The following is a 22,957-nucleotide window of genomic DNA, read 5'->3' as shown; positions in this document are numbered from 1 at the left end:
GGAATGTGAAGGTCTTTTGCAAAGGATAAAACTTAAACAGTATTGCTGTGACATTTGGTAATTTGAGGTCCTCTGTCTTGTGGCATTTGGAGAGCAAGTGCCTCTGGGGATTTCTTTTTGCAGACCACAAATCCCAAGGAGGAGGATCCCATGCCCCACCCACCCCCTCCAACAAACACACACATACTCAGCCTTGTCTTCCAGTCCTAGGTTTGCAAAGACCCTCTGCTCCCACAAGAGATGTTCACCCTAGAGGTATTCCTTTCCACCATAGTTGATTCTCCTTCAAGGCCCAGTGGAATGATCCCAAGCATTTCATAAAGAAACCTTAACTCAAAATCCCTTTTGGATTCTCTGCTGCCATCTGACATGGTCTTCCCCCTCCATCATCTGGTGGGACCTCATGAAGCACATGGCAGACACTCAAAAATTCTCCTGTGGGGACTTCCCTGGTGGTGCAGTGGTTAAGAATCCACCTGCCAATGCAGGGGACACGGGTTTGAGCCCTGGTCCGGGAGGATCCCACATGCTGCGGAGCAACTGAGCCTGTGTGCCACAACTACTTAGCCTGTGCTCTAGAGCCTGCGAGCCACAACTACTGAGCCTGCGTGCCTAGAGCCCGTGCTCCACAAGCGAAGCCACCAAAATGAGAAGCCTGCGCACCACAACGAAGAGTAGCGCCCACTCACTGCTACTAGAGAAAGCCCATGTGCAGCTACAAAGACCCAACGCAGCCAAATAAATAAATTAATTAAATAAAAATTGAAAAAAAAAAATTCTCCTGTGCCTGCCCACGGTGCTCCTCCACCATATTAACAGAAAGGTTTTGGAGCCCTGTCTCTACTCAAGGGATATCTAACAACCTCAGAGAATTGCAGTTATCCTGTCTGTGGGGCTTGTGATAGTGCCCTTCTGAAAAGAAAAAAGATATTTTTGTATCTTTTTAATATATTTTTATTGCACTTTATTCTAAATAAATTTTACTCAGACCTCAGCTCCTTAAATGAGCAGCTTCCTTGCATTTACTGCTAGCAGCAAACACATACTCTATTTATATGTTTCTTTACAAAATTTACCTTGACTTAGTCCCTGGAAGGTTTTGCTTAAAACCTTGCTTAAAATTGATGAACAAATTATTCATTTATAGAGTCCTTGAATGTCAAATTTCTTATAAATTGTTGAATTTCTTGCTCTTCTAAGTCACCTGTTTGTGTTTGTAGCATGATTTTAAAAGAAAGAAGGGAAGGGATTTATAGAAAACATTCTTTTTTTATTTCCTTATAGGTTAATTAAAGCATTTCAAACTCATTCATATCTGACTTTTTACTGTTGTTTCTATCTTTTAAATGTTGATTATGATTAAAGAGATTGATAGTTTAGCCAGCTTTTAACACCATATTCCTCCTGAAATGCTAACATTCATTAGGCTGAATGGACATAAAAAATAAGAACATTTGTCTTAGTCATGGTACATCTTACATATAATTCTCCTGCACTATGTATGCTTGTATCTCTCTGTTTCAACCTCTCTCTCTGAGGTTTTTGGATTTTTAAATTTTATTTATTTACATCACCCACTGCCTCAACTGCTTTAAACCAATACCACCATGTTTCTTTTCTCTTTTTCCCAAGGTTAATCCTGCCAATGCAATTTCTTCAACATTACTGCTATCAGGCACTCCAGCGAACAAAATTAACCTGCTCACAGGAATGGTATTCTAGTGTGATAATGATTTGATTTGCTGTCTCATTATTGATTTGTGCTCCAGCTTTCATGTTGAAATAGATCAAGTTCCTGACAGGCCCATTACTGTAAAGACCTCCAATCAACTGCTTTCTGTTCTAGGTCTGTCATTCAGGAGACAACCCCTGAGGATATATGTTATCAAGTCTTTTTCATCCCTGCTTTTCATACTGCCAGGACATCCTCTGTAAGCCATTATGATCCATGCATGTCTTGTCTTCTAATGCCCACAGCTGCGTCTGTGGATCACACATCCAGTGCTTAAGAGAAGTCCTTTGGTGCCATAGGTACCAGACTATAACATTGCTTGTGCAGTAAAGGAAAAAGGAGATAATTTCAGCTCTTGAGTTCATTAGCATGGTTTGATACTCATTCATAGTACTTTGCTTTTGACATTTGATATGAGGTCAAGAAGTGAGATGATGGAGTTCTACCTCTATTCTGTTATGATTAGATCAGAGGTAGAGTGGGTGAGTGATTGTTCTCCAGTTACCAAACAGGAAGCTCCCTTTGCCTCATCAAATTGTCACCCTCTTTGTATTAATAGGAATCAAGCAGGACAGTCCCTTCTTGCAACTTTTCATCTCCTTTCATATAGTTTAGTAAAATGCTTGCACAGACAGTTATTTGTTCACTTGTTCAACAGTAAAATTGGCAAATACTTCTTAGTATCTTGAAATAACCTCAAAATGATTATTTTAAAAATTGTTTCTTGCTATGGATCAGTGCTAATCTTTATAACATTTTTTTCAGAAAATGTCAGCTGTTCTGATTTACCAGTGATGTCAGATTTCCATGTACCTTATTTTATATTTCACTCCTTAATTGGGGCAGGTTGGAAAGGAAAATGCCAATACATACACAACATGCTAACCAACCTCACATTAAAAGAGTTTTTAGAAGGTTAAACTTATTCCCAGGACTGTAGAGGAATACTAAGCCGCCGCTTCACATTTTTCCAGCAGTGCGGAGGAATTCATTGTCGAGTCAGACAGTGAAGGTTGAAGGCTACATTTGAAGGTTGCTCTGGTCAGTAGTGTGCATCCGCCTCTCTCTCATTTGCTTGTTGTCAAATAGAGCATGTCCCTGGTTCTTTAGACAGACTGAATTTATAAGGATGTGGTCCAAGAATAACCTTCATTCTTTTGACCTTCCACCGTGCTTGCTTGCTTGCTTTCCCCATTTCTCATTAAGTGCTTTTACATTGGAATTGTCAAAGCAGGTTTGGTGACTTTGTCAGCAGGAATGAGGGTAAGAAGCCAGATTTTCCCATGCAAAGGAATTAATGCTCTTTTGTATTAGTAGTTCTAAAAAGGGATTAAAATGTCTTTGATTTTTCTAAACTGTGTGACTCACTTGGTTAATTACATTCTCTAAGTGTCTGACTGTTCATATATAAGGCTATTTGGCTGTTTCTGTTTTAGTCTTTTGAAGAATTCCAAGCTAAACAGATTAACTTGGCCAATATTTTTGAATGAATAATGTATTTTTAACAATCTGGCAAATAAGTTAGATTCATTTGTGCTCAAATGAACCTTCTGGGACTTACTTGGTGGCGCTGTGGTTAAGAATCCGCCTGCCAGTGCAGGGGACACAGATTCGATCCCTGGTCCGGGAAGATCCCACATGCCGCGGAGCAACTAAGCCCGTGCGCCACAACTGCTGAGCCTGCGCTCTAGAGCCCGCGAGCCACAACTACTGAAGCCTGTGTGCCTAGAGCCCATGCTCCGTAACAAAGAGTAGCCCCCGCTCGCCTCAACTAGAGAAAACCCGGATGCAGCAATGAAGACCCAACACAGCCATAAATAAATAAATAAATTTATTTTTTTTAAAAAGTCATCTTCTTTCTTTGGTGGCTGCTGAGTACAATGTTTTCTATAATTTGCTCACAGAACCGCTGAGATTTTGTAAATAGAAGCCTGAGGGGAAATATTTAGATCTCCAGCTATCTTTGTTTATGGTACTGAAGGTTTTAAAAGGTAAATGTGATAGATAATGTTTAGTTTTAATAACTCAAGTTTTGGGAGGACCTTAAAAAGTAAGTGTTTAAAAAAATTTAGTTACTTATTTTAGAAGAGGATACCTCCTGAAGTGAAATCAATGCGGCACTTCTTCCAACCTGAGTTTGAGAAGTCAAATAAAAGGAGTTTGCTAACATAATTTGAACATAACAATTGAACATAAAAATTGAACTCTATAATTTCAAAAGCATTTTAACAGTTTTAACATAACATTCTTACTTATTCCTCAAAATAATTTCATAAAATGAGCTGAACAAGTAATAGTAATACAGTATTCCCATTAGAAAAATAACTTGGAAATGGGGTTCAGTTGGTAAGTGACAGAATTGGTATTCAGGTCTGTCTTCATTGTTTTTTCTTTTCATTATGAAAATATTTAAATGTGTAATAACAGAATAGTTTGGTAAATTCCTATATACCCATTATTTAAATGGGTATAAGCAATTGTTAGTAATTTATACTTACTATATTTGCTTTATTTTTTTTTGGCTGTAAATTATAAAGGAAGTTTACAGCCAAATGACATTTTGACATTTACCCCTCAATATTTTAGTAAGTATATATCTAAAGTAAGAAAAAGGACATTTTCTTAATAACCACAGTACCATTATCACACCCAACAAAATTAGCAATAATTCCTTAATATTACCTGGTACACTGTTTTTATTTGTATTTCTCTGGTTGTCCCCAAAATGACTTTGTTTTAAAAATACCAAGGTCCCAAAGAAGGCCCACACATGGCATTAGTTGCTACATCTCTTAAGTCACTTTTAATCTAGAACAGCCCTTACCCCATTTTTCTTTTCATGACATTAAGTTGTTTGGGAACACCAAAAGGCTGGTCTTTAGATTTTCAATTTGATGTTCCTTCTATTATACTAAGCTGCCTCAAATGTAAATTTTAAATGTTAAGTAAAGAAATAAAATAATAAATAGAAAACAATTTTGTCCAACCTGTAAAATTAAAAATAGAATTTTTATATTTTAAAGAGAGTCCGTGGAGCAATTTATTGTAACTGAAATGTTGCTGTTAACAACTAATTAGGTTTGACATAAATACACTACCATGTGTAAAATAGATATCTAGTGGGAACCTGCTGTATAGCACAGGGAGCTCAACTCAGTGCTCTGTGACAACCTAGATGGGTGGGATGGGGTAGGGGAGGGAGGCCCGAGAGGGAGGAGATATAGGTATACATATAGCTGATTCACATATCATTGTACAGCAGAAATGAACACAACATTGTAAAGCAATTATACTCCAATAAAATAAATTTTTAAAAGAACTAATTTCATAAGCAACTTTAACATCAAAACATCCAAAGTAACTAGTAACTATATCCTTGTGACTTTTATGCTTGTATAACATTTTGATTAAATGTAGTTCATAATAATGAAGATGAACAAGTAAATAAATTCTAGTCTTTGGCAATAATATAGGTTTAGTCCAGTTTTGCTTTTCAGCTGATTAGAGAAGGGCAAATTGTACATCTTAACTCCATTACATATTCTGTTGTTGCACATACCAGGAAACTCACAAACATGTATTTTGTTGTTTGTAGATACCTTGTCATCTTTAGTGTTCTTACCAAAGAGCAAGTATTAAATATTTGTCATGTACTATCAGTGGTAATAGTAATGTTGTATATTTTTTAAATTATTATGTTCTATCCTTGTGTATCTCTCATGCCTTTATAATCTATCTCAGTGTCATGCAACATAGTCTGCATTTGACTGGCAGACTAGTTAAATTCCTAACTTCCAGAAATGGCAACAACAAAGAATAGTGAAGAGGATAGGAAAAAGAGCTGAGAGTTGCCTTATCAGAGGGATTGGAGCAGTCACAGGAGACACACTGCCTTGTGGCTTATGGCCTGGCCCAGTGGGCAGGGTGATATGCTTGGTTGATATTACTTCCTGCTCAACTGGAAACGATTACCATTTTTCTTACCATTTTTTCCATTGAGAGACAGTAAAGTCATTCCATGAGGATGCCTCACTGTTGTTTTAGAAACCAACCTTGGCAGAAAGAAGGACTTGAATCTTTTGATTATTTCCACCTAACTTTTTCATCTCTGTACCTGCAATAACCTGTAGGCAGTCTTTCAAAGAAGTGTATAAGAGAAAGATATTGAAATATTTGGGCACAGTAACTTCGCCACTTTAAATCTTTGTTGCTGTAACTAGACGTTTCTACCTGTGGGCTGGCTACACAGTACCCCCTTGGGGAGACAAAACCTGGGTAAATGAAGACACGTTCTTTGCAGTTCTCTGTCTCTGTTTGTTATTCAGTCTTCACCAAAGGATTTAAGGATAAAGCAGAGTAATCTGCTGTGTAAAACTAATTCCCTAGCTTTTCCTAATGGTCTGTAGAGTTCTGGTTCCCTAAGGCATAGTATTATTTCCTGAGTTTTCTTTGGTTTGCGTAACTAGTTTATCCGAGTTCTTTCCTCAGAATACAATAAATGAAATGAGATGAAACTGTAAAAATACTTACTAAAAGCTTCTCAAGTTAAATAATAAAATTATTTACACATAAAATAATGAAATATTTTAGGCATTTCTAGGCATATAACTACCAGGCACACAAATAGTGCTCAATAAATGCTTTCCTAAATAATCACGTTAAAGCTCTTTCTGTAATAAAAATGTGTTTTATGAACAGCATTTAAATATCTATTATAGATTTTTTTAATAATAGGTACATGAACAGCATTTAAATATCTATTAAAGAATAGATTCTTCTGAAATCTACTGATTAAAGTATGTTCTCTGATATACTAGTATAATTAAGTTATAACTAACTGTGTGCCTGTATTTCAAAGGCAGGTATTTCTCCTCTGTCCCTTCCAATTATAAGTGAATGACTACAAAATAAATGAAGTAGGTAAAAAACACTTGTCCTTCCTGGGAAAGGAATGTTTATATAATAGCATATCTCAGCCCATTTCTTAAAATGATTTATTTTTATCCTATTTGTTTTTTTCATATATCTAGTATTAAGAAAATAGTAGTGTGGCAGCCACTACTCATCAGTCTCATTTGGTAAGAACCTAAGTACCTGTCTATTTTCATGTTTTACTACCTAACCACATGTGCACGAGCAGGGCTCATTTTTAAGAGTCTGATCATGTCACATAATCTTGATGGAAGTAATTATATCAGCAGTTCAGGAAATTCAAATGGCCTTTTCTTCATTCCTCTTTGGATGGGTCAGTGCTGTTAAGGGCATTGCCAAAAGAAGCACAAGGTGATTTTATTTCAAGAGTTATTGATTCATGCTTTCCCTGTTTTGTTTCAGGTGGATCATCCATGCTATGGAGTATGAACTACAGATCCGTGGCGGAAACAAGCCAGCCAGAGACTTATATCAGTTGTCACCTAGTGAAGTGAAACAGCTTCTGTTGGATATTCTGCAGCCTCAACGGAATAGAAGGTAATGAGGGTCCTTTGTTACCTACAGGACACTCTGGATTTACAATAACTATATATATATATATATATATGAAATTAGTAAGGTGTTAATAAGAAATAAAATGCAGCAGAGTATCAAAGACCAGTAGATGGGCAGCATACCTAGAGATACTAATTAAAATTGTCTTCAGTTATGATTTTGTGTTGATTTGAATTTTATACTTTTTTCAGGTATAGATTGTAAATGTTTCTTAATTTTTATTCTATGCAGAATGTAACACTTCATTCCACTTTGGTCAATTCCCTTTCTGATCCTTTGTAGTACTCGCCACCTCCTCCCAACATTTTGGCATAAAAGTTTGGATTTGGTAATGTTACTTAAATATCTTGCCTGTAACTCTGTCTCTCTAAGTAGACTGTAAACTTATTCAGGTAAAACTTGTCTTAGACTTAACTTGTGCTAACCTTAGAATAAACGCAAAACAAATACTTTGGATTGCATTGAATTGAAGAGTTATTTTTATTACAGAAAGTGCTTTAATAAAATTATTGAAGCAAGCATTTATTGAGCACTATCTGTGTGCCTGGTACTTTCCAAGGTATAGTTATATGCCTAGAAATACCTAGAAAAGAAGTCTTCTGCAAAAGTATATTTGAACAAATGGAAGAGCATCCTTGTTCTTAGACAGGAAAACTCAACATTTTGAAGATGTCTGTTACAAGTTGAATGAAATTCCAATAAAATTCCAACAAGCTGTTTTATGGAGTTAGACCAGTTAATACTAAACTTCCTGTGCAAAAACAAACATGCAAGAATAACCAGAAAAACATAAAACAAAGACTTGCCCTAAGAGAGACAGTAAAAATATTTAAAAGCCCTTATAATTAAAATAACGTGATGCTGATACATGAACAGAAAAATAGAACAGTTGAACAGAATAAAAAGTCCAGAAATAGACCCCCCAAGAACATATGGAAATTTCATGTATGATAATGTCATGTATGACATCTCAAAATCATTGGGTCAAGGATGGACTTTTAAAATAAATAGTGATGGGACAATTGGATAGCCATTTGGAAAAGACGAAATAAAATTCATACTTTATACTGTACTCGAGAATAAACTCCAAACAGGTTAGTGATCTAAACGTTAAAAAAAAAAATGAAACCATACTAGTGCTAAAAGAAGACATGGGTTGGGACTTCCCTGGTGGCACAGTGGTTAAGAATCCGTCTCCCAGTGCAGGAGACACAGGTTCAAGCCCTGGTCCAGGAAGATCCCTCATGCTGCGGAGCAACTAAGCCCGTGTGCCACAACTACTGAGCCTGCACTCTAGAGCCTGCAAGCCACAACTACTGAGCATGTGTGCCGCAACTACTGAAGCCCACATGCCTAGAGCCTGTGCTCCGCAACAAGAGAAGCCACTGCAATGAGAAGCCTGCACACCACAACAAAGAGTAGCCCCAGCTCACCACAACTAGAGAAAGCCCGTGCATAGCAACAAAGACCCAACGCAGCCAAAAAAAATAAAATAGAATAAATATAAAAAAATAAATTAAAAAAAAAAGAAGACTTGGGTAAATTCCTTTGTAACCTTGGTATGGGAAAGACTTTCTAACTATGATTCAAACCCAGGGGCAATAAAAGATTATTAAGACTATATAAAAATTAAAAGCAACATTTTGCGTGGTGAAAAAATAGACAATGCCAAAAGACAACTGAGAAGCTGGAACAAAACATTTGTTACAAAGAGCTAATATCCAAGAATCTTAAAAATTGAGGGACAAAGAACCAAAAACCTAAGAGAAAAATGGGGGAAAATATGATTGATCAGTTCATTTAAAACATTAAAAACTGGACCTTAAATATTTGGAAAGATGTTCAAACTAACTCATAATTAGAGAAGTGTAAATTAAAACACATTGAGATACCATTTCTCATCTATCAGACTAGCAAAGTTAAACAGTATGGCAAACATTTGCTGAGCCTGTGGAGAAACAGACACTCCCATATATAGCTGGTGACTACAACTCTTCTATATGGGGATTGGACCACATCTAAAAAATAAGTCTACATTTGCACTTACCCTTTGACCCAGCAGTCTTACTTTTAGGGACCCACCCTGGAGGTTGCCTCCAACAGCATGAATAGATATTATATATATGCACAAGGTTGTTCATTGCATCATTGTTTATAATTGCAAATTTTGGAATGCCCATGACCTTAATCCCCATGCATGAGGGATTATTTGAATAAACTGTGGTATGTCCACACAGTGGAGTACTATGAAGTTGTGAAAAAAGAATGAGTGTGGTCTCTATGAACTGATACGGAATAATTTCTAGGCTATATCATTACATAAAAACAGCAAAGTAAAAGGCAAAAGGTTTATACACTCTGAAGAGAAACCAGAGGACTTCCCTGGTGGCGCAGTGGTTGAGAATCTGCCTTCCAGTGTGGGGAAACGCGGGTTCGATCCCTGGTCAGGGAACTGGATCCCGCATGCATGATGCGGCTGGGAGTTCGCATGCCACAACTAAGGAGCCCGCGAACTGCAACTAGGGAGCCTGCCAGCTGCAACTAAGGAGCACATGTGCCACAACTAAGGAGCATACGTGCTGCAGCTAAGGAGCTGGTGAGCCGCAACTAAGGAGCCCGTGGGCTGCAACTAAGGAACCCGCCTGCCACAACTAAGACCAGGAACAACCAAAATAAAGAAATAAAATAAATAAAATAAAAATTTTAAAAAAACCCAGCAAAGTACAAAAGAGTACATATCGTACGCTACTCTTCATGTAAGAAAGAAGGGGATATCTGCTCATTTTTACAGAAGAAATACAGGAAGGATAAATCAGAAACTAATTGGTTACCTTCAGGGAGTGGGGAGGAACAGGGTGGGAAAAATGAAAAAAATAGGTACAGTGCAGTAGGGTTGAGGGTTGAGCAATACTTCCATTTGAATATACCTTCCATTTGCGTATACCATTTGAATAGCTCTGACTCTTAAACTATGGTAATGTTTTATATTCCCCAAATGTAAATAATTAATTAAAATTAATCCACGTGTGGAAGGTACCCAAAATAGAATACAAACAGTAACAACTGACCCTAACCACATTACAAATGAATAATATTACCACACTGAAGGGGGAGGGGACGACAAGAATTAACCAAAGTACCTTTGGAAAACATTGACTAGACACTGTAAAGCTAAACAAAAAAGAACTGCACACAAATCCTGTACTCTGTATAATAAATTTTTTTCTCACAGAGGTAGGAATTAGCAATTCTGGAATTTATATATATATATATATATTTATATATATATATATATGCACACATACTTACATACATAGTGTTATATATATGGTGTGTATACATACACACACTGATATTAAATAAATAAGTAAATGTGGCTAATTTGAGCCAGATTTTTTTTCACTGTTGGAAAATGTAGTTACAAATAAGGAAAGAGGAGTGGCTAGAATATACCCTGTGGTTTTGGGCTAGAATTGGGAGTATCAGTATGAATTCATGATTTTTACACAGATGTATAGATACAGAAATAGATACAGAAATAAATGTGGGTGTGTATATGTGAGCATACATCCATATCTTTCCTAATTGTCCACTGAGAGAACCTAGAAGCAATGAAACCCCAATAGCAATGAGCAAACCTAGTGCCCAGATATTGATTTCCAAATACCACTTTCTAATAAAGGAACCAGAGTTCCTTGGAGAAATGGTTGATTCCAGGGCTGGGTCAAGAAAAATACAAGACGAACCTGGAGCATCTTGTGGTACCAGAAAGTAAGAAAGTGCTCCAAAAAATTATAGAGGTGTGTTAGAAGGATGCTGGAGACAACGTGAAGAAGGCTCAATGACCAAAGCTGGAACAATTTGAGCAAGAAAATAAATAATGATACTATTGGATTACATCTGGTAGAATAAATATCCATGAGTCCATGCTGATATATATAGATAAATGGGAGAGAAGGGACTTGTATTACAATGGAATTCCAATTAATAAGTATAGATGGAATGATGGAAATAAAAAAATCACCATTAGGCAAATACAAGAGTAATAACTATTGCAGGCAAGAACCACTAAATTTAGCAGGTAGAAGTATGATGAGAAACGGAAAATTTGCATAATTTCAAAGTATTTCCATTCAAGATACTTTTTAATTGTAAAAGGAAAAATTGTAACTTTACAGTGCAGAAACCCAGCAGACTCCACCTTAACCAAATGATCAAGGTTAACATCACCACAGTAATAAGATACATCAACATCACATACCCCCTGATATGATGTGCTGAGAAGGGTACAACCATTTCTGGGTATTCTTGTGAAAAATGCATAACCTAAGTCTAATCATGGGAGAACGTCAGACGAACCTAAATTGAGGTACATTCTACAAAATAACTGACATTTCTAAAATGTCAAAGTCGTGAAAGATGAAGATTGAGGAATTGTCACAGAGTAGAGGAGCCTAAGGAGACCTGGAAACTAAACGCAGTGTGGGGTCCTGGATGGGATCCAGGACCAAAACAAGGATATTTGTGGTGAAATTGGCAAAATTTGAATAAGGTCCATAGATTAGTAGTATTGTACCAGTGTTTATTTCCTGGTTTCGAATAGTTGTGCTATTGGTTATGTAAGATGACAGAAGTAGAGGAAGCTGAGTAAAGAGGAACTTCATTAATTTTTTTTTTTTTACTTTTCTATAAGTCTAATTTTTTTCAAAATAAAAAGCCAAAAAAGTAAAAATAAGAGAATTCTTCTAAAATAATTCCTCCTCTGTGAGTATTCACACATTTCTACCTTTTATGTTGTTCTAAGCAAACATCTCCTTTTTATAGTATTAACCATGACTTCACAGAACTCGGAAAACATCTCTTTTGTTGTTGCCAAACAAAGGAAATAGGGGGAAAAAAATCAAACGCAGAATATAGGATATTCAGTTTGCACACCCATTATCCAGAATAAAACGTCATGAAGGAACTCCTTTGGCTTTTTCTCTTTAGCATAGCACTGAACCCAGCCACACAAGTGTGGGTCTACCAAAAGAAGCTGTATGTCCAAAAAAGTGCCTCCTCACTTATGTAGTGATGTAATTTCATTGGTCCTCTTTCACCAGAACAAAAATGTCTTTTTCTGTTTACTGTATCATGCATAGCTATTTTCACACCTAGAAATACTGTTGATCATTACATTCCCACCTTGTGGTTGATGACACATTTTACTCTGCAGCCTGTTTTAATACCAAGTATAAAAAGTTTATGCTTGTTCCTATCTTCAGCTTTTGTAAGAATATACTACTGTGTCATTTGTGTGTTCTTTTCAGATTATGCAAATTCTGCATCTTTAGCAGTTTGTGATTGAAGTAACTATTATATCTTTAAGATTTAATATTTAATCTATGGAAATAATAGATCTAGAATTTTGACTCTTACATGTCGATTATTATGACATGTAAAATTTGGTAGCTGATTCTTCAGCACTGGTACTTTGGCCATATTTAAATTAAGGTTTAAAACTAAATATAAGGTTTAAATTGACACATAAGGTTTAAAATAAGGTAATTTCATTAGATACATCATGCTTTTTTGAGCATTCACCTACTTATCAGGTGTTTATTAAGCACTTTTCTTGGAGAAGTGTATAGGAATGATCAAGCTATATATATCAATACAATGCCCATGCCTTCATGGAGCTTACATTTTATTGTATGTGAGGACCATGTGAACTAATTTTGAAAATGACTGCTGCTGTGTTTTTACATTGAGCTGCTTTACATGTTAGAAAGTCATTTAATCACATAGTGAGTTTTAAGTAACTTACTAGAGAATAACATTTTGCTTGTTAAATTTCTTTAAATCTTTGGGATTTTCTCCTTTCCTGCAAGCTCTGTTTTCACTTTGAAATATTTAGTAACCTCTGTAACATGTGGTAGATAAGCATCATTGATGGAATTTGGCTTTTATTGCTCACTCTATTGGAACAATTAATCCATATAAAAGCCCTGCTTTCTGCCAGAACAAGCTTTCAACACTGAGGCATTTTCTTTTGGTCTACAGATGTTGGCTGAACAGGCGTCAGATCGATGGGTCTTTGAATAGAACTCCCCCTGGGTTCTATGACCGAGTGTGGCAGATCCTGGAGCGCACACCCAATGGAATCATTGTAGCCGGAAGGCATTTGCCCCAGGTACAGCCCCACTGTGTTTGTGTCAGTAAAGGGACTTATAAAGGGACCTCAAGGAGCAGAGAGTTCTTTCCTTCTCTGCTTTGAAAATAACTTTTCTACTTATTCCATTTTCTAAGAGTATTTAAAGTAGGGGTATCCAGATACCTGAAGGGAGAAAATAAGTCTGGTCAATTGGATTGGAAGTATTTTTTCCCAATCTGAGTTCCTTTTATTTTTCAGTTTTAGTGTTCCTCTATAAAAAAGCTTTGTTTTACAAATGGATATTTTGCTTGAAAGTTGTATTCAATAAAAAAAAAAATTTGTTTTATCATATTTCAGATGTTTCAAGGAAGTTCTCAGTTTAAAGACACCGTATGGTCAAACCTTTTGCCAAGCAATCTATTCTTCCTTGTTTGCTTATTAGTGAATTTAGGGTTTCTTATATTGACATTACTGAGTGGTGGTATTCCTTCACCACCAACTGTAATGGGCCAGTGCTGGGGGACCTCACAAACAGGAAAACATACTTTCAAAAGACAGAACCAAATCAGTCTTAAGAAACAAGGTGACTTAGTAATGCTGTGGATAAGGAAATTACTAGTTAAGAACTGCACTGAATGTGAAAAGTACAGTAACTTTTTAGGTCATTAGACAATCACTTATTTAATTGAGATGTAACTTACCGTTGGTCTGAATGAATTAGTGTTCCCTCCTTTAGATGGTTTCCCAAGTTATATAAACTGGCCTGCCTCTTTGATTTAATTATTTTATTTAATCCTGACACCTAAATCATTGTGTTTATGCACAAACGGGAATAATTAGGCCTTCAAGAAATGGAGTACTGTATCTGTTTATAGTGTTGAAACATCAAACAAATTATTCTTGATGAAGGTCTTTATACCAAGTATTCTTTTTTTATTGAAGTATACTTGATTTACAATATTAGTTTCAGGTGTACAGCATAGTGATTCAATATTTTTATAAATTATACTCTATTTAAAGTTATTATAAAATATTGGCTGTATTCCCTGTGCTGTATAGCAGGGGTCCCCAACCCCTGGGCCACAGACCGGTACTGGTCCATGGCCTGTTAGGACCTGTTAGGGCTGCACAGCAGGAGGTGAGTGGCGGGCGAGCGAGCAAGTGAAGCTTCATCTGTATTTACAGCCGCTCTCCATCGCTCGCATTACCTCCTGAGCTGCACCTCTTGTCAGATCAGCGGCAGCATTAGATTCTCATAGGAGCGCGAACCCTTCTGTGAACTGCACCTGTGAGGGATCTAGGTTGCGTGCTCCTTATGAGAATCTGATGCCTGATGATCTGAGGTGGAGCTGAGGCTGTGATGCTAGCGCTGGGGAGCGGCTCTAAATACAGATTATCATTAGCAGAAAGGTTCGACTGCACAGAGACCATAATAAATCAGTTGCTTGCAGACTCATATCAAAACCCTACAGGGAGTGGCAAGTGAAAACGAGCTCAGGGCTCCCACTGATTCTGCATTATGGTGAGTTGTATAATTATTTCATTATATATTACAATGTAATAATAATAGAAATAAAGTGCACAATAAATGTAATGTGCTTGAATCATTCCAAAACCATCCCCCCCACCCCCACCCCGCTCCGTAGAAAAATTGTCTTCCATGAAACCGATCCCTGGTGCCAGAAAGGTTGGGGACCACTGCTATATAGTATATACTTGTAGCTTATTTATTTTATACATAGTTTGTACCTCGTAGTCCCTTACCCCTGTCTTGCCCCTCTCCTCTTCCCTCACCCCACTGGCAACTACTAGTTTGATCTCTATACTGTGAAAATTAAATATTCTTAAATACACACACCCATACTCATTTTGTTTATATGTACATAGAGTATTTCTGAAAGGACCCACGAGAAATTGGTAGCGTTCTAGTCTTTGCCTTTGGGAAAAGGAACTGTGGTCTGGGGGGACAGAGCAGCTTTTCACTGAAAACCCTTTTTAACCTTTCAGAATTTGAAGTTTGTGAATCTATTATTTATTTTCAAAAATGAATAAGAACTTTTAAAAAGTATTCTTTATGCTATTAACAAACTGTTGAGTGGTTCTTGTCGGCTGCCAGTATAGGTGCTCCAGCCCTTTCCCAGATGCTCTGTGACCACTGTATGGGGCAGCTCTGTCTCCTGTGGGTGGGGAACTGGCCTCTACTGTTCGTGTCCTGCTTCTTCTGCTAGGCCTTGTGTCCGTGTACAGTGGACTCTGGCAATGTTTTGTTAGCTTCTTTCCCAACCCCCACTAATACCTACCAGATAGTCTTTTAATTGTCTAATTGCCTGGGCCACTTACACTTAGTATTTTCTCCTTGCTAACAACAACTACATGTTAAGTATTTTTATGTGCCAGGCACTTTTCTAAGTGCTCCTTTAATCCTCACAACAGTCTTTTGAGGTAGGTACTTTATTGTTACTGTTTGACAGATGAGGAAACTAAAGCACAGCTAAGTGGTTTTTCCAAGGTCACACATCTAGGAAGTAGCTGACCCAGAGTGCAACCCCCTTCCCCAGCAATTTGACTTCTGAGCCTTTTCTCTTAACTTCTCTGCTACAGTTGCCACTTCTTTCAGAGATTGGAAAATAAGGCAGCCTTGATGTCTCTTCTCTAGGTTTAACTATTGTATTGCATACTAGCTAGGTTGACTTTTCTAATGAGATATATTAAAAGGAAATTGATGTGAACCCATGAAAAGTTCTTCCTTTTCTTCTGTAACCCCATTAGTCTCATTGCTAGACATCTAAACAGTTATAATTATAGGCATATCTCAAATATTGCAGGTTTGGTTCCAGACGATTGCAATAAAGCAAATTACATAAAATTTTCTGGTTTTCCAGTGCATATAAAAATTATGTTTACACTATACTGTAGTCTACTAAGTGTGCAATAGCATTATGTCTAAAAAAACAATGTACGTACCTTAATTAAAAAGTACTTTATCGCTAAAAATTGGTAACCATCATCTAACAACACAGTGTTGCCACAAACCTTCAATTTGTAAAAAAAAAAAAAAAAAATCTGCAAAGTGCAATAAAGTAAAGCACAATAAAATAAGGTATGCCCGTACCCTGTTGAACAACCAGCTTCATTTTCCCCTAATTAGGTACTACCTGTAAACATTAACATTATGTTGGATTGTATTGAATACAGAATACAATAGATGGACCATACTGAATATAGGACTGAGGCATTATTATACCAAGCAGAATAACACTGCTGTCATTTGATTGAAAGGAGACATTTCTGCTGGGTTTTGAGTAGTACGTAGATAGACATTGTTCTGAGGCTGTGATTAAGTTCACTGTAAATCATCACTGAGGTAAAAGCAAATAAGTATGACTCATCATCCCTGCATCTCTGGTAGTAATTCTGGGGACTCCATCTGCTTTGCACCATATAAGCCTAACATTTAGAGCCTTTCCTTCCATCCTTTGAAGATTATCTACCATGCCCAGATTTGGTTCAGATTTGAGTTTATTTTCTGCTTTCATTTGGTTTGTGGAATGTGAATGGAAGATTTTGCAATACTCTTGTCTTAAATGAAATATAAAGAGTAGAGTAGAGAACATTTTTTTTGTTTTGCTTTTTTCTGCACATAATGTTGTTTCACTTATTTGTATGCATTTTTATGCTGCCAGCTCAGAAAGGACCTGCCACAGAAATGATGTTAACTTAATAGCAGGTGACTTACATGCTGAAGTCTGACAGCAAGCATAATAACTTCTTGTGTTAATTCTGAAAGCAATATGTACTCTTATTTGTTGTCTCAATTTTTGGCTGTTCTGTTTGTGTATTGAAGTGGTTTTCTAATATAGTCCCTTTTCCCTAAAAACATTAATATAGTAAAGATAACTACTAAAAACAGGAGGTTTAATTTATCACAATAGTCAGCTGGTTGTCAGTAATTTGACATATATAATATCCATTCATATAGCTGAAAATGCTCTCTAAGGTTTTGTAGAAGCTGAAAAAGATTATTGACTAGAAAATGAAATTTTCCTATTAAGTGGGAACCAGAATATAACAATGCAGCATATTAATATTGAGTTATTTCTTTCAGCAACCAACCCTGTCAGATATGACCATGTATGAGATGAATTTCTCTCTCCTTGTTGAAGACATGTTGGGAAATATCGACCAGCCAAAATACAGACAGATAGTTGTGGAGGTTTGTATTTTAAAATGTAGATTGCTGAAGAAGTGCTTTCTATCTGTTCCCTGAAAACTAGTATAAGGAAACTGCCCAAGAGACCAGGAATTCCACTCCTCACCTAACCCAAATCTCCAGTTGAGTCCTGGAGTAGATGGCCATCCTTGACCCAAGTCGAAGCACATGAACAATTCAAACATCTTAAATCCATCAGGGTGGAAAGGCTAACTGCCCAACTTCCTCAGCTACACACTCACCCCCACAGTAAGTGCATCAACGATACCATGAAAGAGAGGAAGTGACCTTTTTCTATTTGTCTTTTTTTTTTTTTTCTGTTTACAGAAATAACTCATGACTATTGTACAAATTTTCAATAGTTCAGAAAATTATAGAAAAGAAAGCCAAAAATGTCTCTATATCCACTAACAATAGATTGTCACTATTATTTTGAGGGACGCCTTTCTAGACATCTCTCTGTGAACAGAGAAGGCGTGTGATTTTGTGTATCATCATTGCTCCATATAAAGTTAAATGCTAGCATACACACACACGTGCATACGCATGTGTACACGTATTTTTTTGCCATTTTAAAACATTATATCAAATACATAGAGAGAAAAGAAAGAAAGAAAGAAAAGAAGGAAGGAAGGAAGGAAGGAAGGAAAAAGAAAGAAAGAAAGAAAAAAGAAAAAAATACATAGAGAATCCCTCAAATGAATGGATATAATTTATAGCTCATCCTCACTTTGTCTGTTTCTCTGGGAATGTCTCCATCAGACTTTGTGTTTCTTGAGGGTGGGTAATATGTCTTATTGATACAGAAGCTCTCAGTGAGTGCTGAACTGGATGTGGCACCTCCTAAAATCCCCCTCTAAAGACGGGGTTTTTAGAAGGGTGAATGCCTTCCTTGTGCTGTTAACCTTTTGGTATCTTGTGCCCATAGTTATCTCTAAAATAAAGTCATTCTCTTTGCAGAAGAAATCTACATTTAGTACTTGAGCAAAACTTCGAATTCTTTTGACTAAAGCCCTGCCCCAAGGTCTCCCACATTGTGACCCCTGGATTTTTCTGTTTCCTTTGGTTCTTTCCGGTTCTGTTTGGGAAGCATTTCAATAAAATACATTCAGAAAGATTCCCAAGTTGGGAATTATGAGGCCATAATTCCATGTCCAACTTAGGAGCCATAATCATCATCAGAAAGTCTTTACCAAGCATTGTATACTCAGATACAATCTTTGCATATTACAGTTTGTCATATAAAATGAACATTACTACTTAGATAAATGTATAGGGTAGCCAAACAATAGGATGATGCCTTAAACTAAGATAGCTTATACAAACCAAATAGTACTCATGTCATAAAGAGTCAGAGTTAAGTATATTGTTTAAAACATAACTGTCCCCTGAAAAATACTATGATGTCACAGAATTATGCTCATTTTGGGGTGCTAGACTCCAAGTCATTTGATCCTGAGCCTAGATCCAGAATCTCCACTGAACTCATCTGCCTTCTCTGGCTTTGTTGCCTACCACCTCTTCCGAGGCAGCCTCTGCTCCGCTGGACACTGTTTTGGTGTCTTGCCACCAAGGATTAAGGCCTGAAGACCAGAAAGAGTTCAGACACTTTGGGTGAAGAGAGCACTATGTACTGTTGACAGGATTAGAAAAGTCATTTTTCTAAGTTAACTAGTTTTATTTAAGTGACTAAAAAACATTTCCATACAGCTACAAGGATACATACAATGAAAAAAAAAGTGAGGTTTCCAAACAGAACTCATGCTACTAATTGGCATGGCTTTTGGATGATCCTAAAGCCTATCATTGTACAGAACACACTGTGGAATATGAGGACCATACATCAGTCTGAGCAAAGAATGAAAACATATCCAGACTGTGTCGCTTTTATGGTTCATATAATTGGCTTTCAATGTGTCTGTCTCTTCTAGTTACTAATGGTTGTATCCATTGTACTGGAAAGAAACCCTGAGCTAGAATTTCAAGACAAAGTAGATCTAGACAAACTGGTGAAAGAAGCATTTCATGAATTTCAAAAAGATGAGAGTCAACTAAAAGAAGTTGAAAAACAAGTAAGTAGACAACATAGCTTTTTGTAGAATTGCTTTTTTTTCTCAATTCTTAAAAATATCCCTAATCTCTTATCATTTAACTTATGAAACAAATTTACGGAGTACTAAATAGAGTACTTGAGAGGCAGAGGGAAGTCTGATTTATTTAAGGAATTAATGTTACTTTTTAGTTAATTACTAGTCAATTCAGCCATGAAGTTCTAACTAAAAAGAAATCTAAGAAGAGATAAATTTTCCTTTTTATAGTTAGCAATTAAAATGTGTTTTACCAGAAAAGAGCCATAGATTCCAGAAGGCTATAAAATTAAATTCTGGGGAGGATGGGAATGAGTAACAGGCTACATTGGTGCTGTGTACTACCTAATATAGTCCCTTCCAGGCTCTCTGTTTAATATTTTATGCTTGTCAGTAAAAAGGTTCCCTAAGTAAATAAAAATTATCAGCAAAGAGGAGAATACTAAAAATGTCTGTCTTTGCTTTATATGCTGAGAAGACACCTCAGGAAAATAAAAGAAAAACTCAAGAAGCTCATCTTTTCCATGAGGAAATATTTCTATGAATTTATTTTTCCCTCTAGGCTGACACTGACTTTACCTGTCAACTCTTTACAAACAAATATCAAACAACTTGCTTATTGTTTTCCTTTGTAGGATGACATGACTTCCTTTTACAATACTCCCCCCCTGGGAAAAAGAGGAACATGCAGCTATTTGACAAAGGTCGTGATGAATTTGCTGCTGGAAGGAGAAGTCAAGCCAAGCAATGATGACCCATGTCTGGTTAGCTAGTGAGGAAGGTGTTAGAGACTCTGTTGAGGCAGGTTTTCCAGAAGTGTGTTAAGTTTGTGTTGAAGCTTAATCAAGGCAGCCATTAATGTGTGGGCTGATCATGCTGGTGAGTGGTTTGCCACACCCTTGGCAGAGTTACTGGACCTCTTGCATGCCATAAGCAATCTGATGGTAAGAACTGCTTATAATCAAGTGAAAATAAGTTCTCATGATTATGCCCACTACAATAATAATCTTTACTGAACAATAGTAATTGTTTATGAATTGAAAGTTCACCACTGCATGTTTTATGATTACACAGCTCCTCAAAATGAGTCTTTGCACTTCGGACTAAATTCCCACTTTACTGCCAATTAAATGAATTTTCCAACTAATTATGCATACTAGGAATGAAAATATATGGAAAGGTAAATTTTTTTAAGTGGCATTATAATGCTAGAAAAAGACACCAGTATGCATCATAAAAGCAAAATCAGCCAGCTGATATTTTGATTCTCAAACTGCATTATTGATAGTATTTTAGTATACAGAGCTATTGTACAATTTTTGCCTTGTAAACATGATTGTGGTTTTGTATTTGTGCTAACTGTAGTGGTTGAACTAAAATAATAAATCTGTGCCTGATCAAATATTTTCTTTGTGCTCTTACTAAAAACAGAATTTAAGTAAGATTATTCAGAAGTGTGGACTGTTAACCTAGTTTGTACTCATAAAAAACAAAAGTCATTAAATTTTATTTCTGAATTAATGAATATATCTGGATACATTCTTTGTTCCCATTATTCACAGTATCAAGTTTATTACTCCTGAATATTTTCATTTAATGATCAGGAGATGAAATGGAAGAGAATCTATGGTACCTACAATTACACATATTTTGTTACCAAATTTACTTAAGCAAATGTCAATAAAAATATAAAGTAGATTAAACATTTAAATTTTATGGATTTATTTCCTTACTGAATATTACAGTGAAGCCCATTAATTTGAGCCCTGCCCCAAAGAGAGTCATTTTTCTGACCAGTCTTATTATTGAGTTTCACCTGAGAAGTCAAACTTGTCACAAAAAATGCAGCCCATTCGTAGAGTCTTGAAAGGATATAAGAAAGAAAGGACAAAGTAGCTTCAGTGACAAGTCAAATTGATATCAAATAAATGGATGCAGGAGCACATGAAAAAATCTGAAGAGTCAGGCACATTCCTCATAACTTGGACGTACACTGCCTAGATCCTGCATAAGAAATCATAGGTGTGCAGGTTGGCAAAATTGAGAAAAATGAGGTAAAAATCTGACCAAATAGAACTTTTTTTTTTTTCGTAAATCAAGGAGAAAAATAACGTCTATTCAGAACCTGTTATGTATTAAGTGTTTCACATGAATTATAATATCAAATTTGCATACTGATCATATGAAATAGAAATTGTTATCCCAGTTTTACAGGTAAGAATACTATGGTCCATATTATGTAATAAATTCCTCCACTTGTAATATGAAAAGAATTCAGATTTCTGTATGTCATTACAGAATCTATGTACTTCTCACTAGTCTACCCCAGACTGATTTTTCTTCCCTCTAATGTGATTGTAGTCTTAGATTGCCACATTTCCTGGTAAAACCTACTGGGGAGAAGCCAGTAACAGTTGATTCAGGCTATGGGGGATGATTTGGTTTAGGAGGAGTTCTCCTTGCTTCTTCAGGAATTCTGGCCTAAGGCTATCTTATCTGATTGCACTACCTTTGATTCCAAACCAATCACTGGCTTCTCTCTAGAACCATGATCTTACTGGATTGCAAACCACTTTTGCAAGCCTCCACATAAATGCTGTAAGCGCTCATTGCCCACTGAGAATTCCTCAGTAGTCAGTCAATTTGAGTTTTCCCTTTGACTCAGAGCACGAATCTGGCTCTGAAGAAAATTCCAGTAGTAACATAAATAATAGGAAATAAAAGTGGTATCACTGAAATAATTTTTTTGTCTCTAATGATCAATAATTTGAAAGAGCTAGAACAATTTATATTTGGCAATGTGGATGCATTTCAGTACTAAAGTCAGTCAAACTGTACAGTCTTTTCTCAGTGCCCACAGGAAATTTGTTCCGGGAATCCCCATGGATATCAAAATCCATGGATGCTCAAGTTCCTTATATAAAATGGTATAGTATTTACATGACCTACATACATCCTCCTGTACACGTTAAATCATCTCTAGATTACTTCCAATTCCTAATACAATGTAAACGCTGTGTAAATTGTTGCCAATGCGCTGTAAATTCAAGTTTTGCTTTTTGGAACTCTCTGAAATTTGTTTTCTGAATATTTTCGATCCATGATTGGTTGAAATTGTGGATGCAGAACCCATTACACGTACACACACATGCAACAAATATATCTATCACATTGTATTATTTGTGAACTCTGTATGTTTGCTATATAAAAATGCATCTTTTTTGAGTGACAAAAAAAGAGCTTGTTCTGTTGTTATATATTTGGTTCTCTTTTTCCTTAACATAAAAAAAAAATGCAGCTAATGGTGC

The 22,957-nt window shown here is 36.3% G+C and overlaps 1 protein-coding gene across 4 annotated transcripts in view; it reads left to right on the top strand.

Moving 5' to 3' along the window:
- PHKB (phosphorylase kinase regulatory subunit beta) overlaps positions 1–21,037 on the top strand; it is a 220,649-nt gene extending 199,612 nt beyond the window's left edge. For 3 of the 4 annotated variants that reach the window (XM_061174411.1, XM_061174412.1, XM_061174413.1), the window contains 5 exons: positions 7,067–7,201; positions 13,262–13,391; positions 17,458–17,565; positions 19,494–19,634; positions 20,285–21,036. In XM_061174411.1, coding sequence (XP_061030394.1) covers positions 7,067–7,201; positions 13,262–13,391; positions 17,458–17,565; positions 19,494–19,634; positions 20,285–20,422 — 652 coding nt within the window. In that variant the 3' untranslated portion in view covers positions 20,423–21,036. Of the gene's footprint in view, positions 1–7,066; positions 7,202–13,261; positions 13,392–17,457; positions 17,566–19,493; positions 19,635–20,284 lie in introns of all 4 variants that reach the window. The other variant, XM_061174410.1, reaches the window with a different exon arrangement.
- The last annotated feature ends 1,920 nt before the right edge of the window (positions 21,038–22,957 follow it).

This window comes from Eubalaena glacialis, chromosome 18, assembly GCF_028564815.1.
Source record: "Eubalaena glacialis isolate mEubGla1 chromosome 18, mEubGla1.1.hap2.+ XY, whole genome shotgun sequence".
Lineage (NCBI taxonomy): Eukaryota > Metazoa > Chordata > Mammalia > Artiodactyla > Balaenidae > Eubalaena > Eubalaena glacialis.
This window is presented reverse-complemented; position numbering and strand designations above follow the sequence as displayed.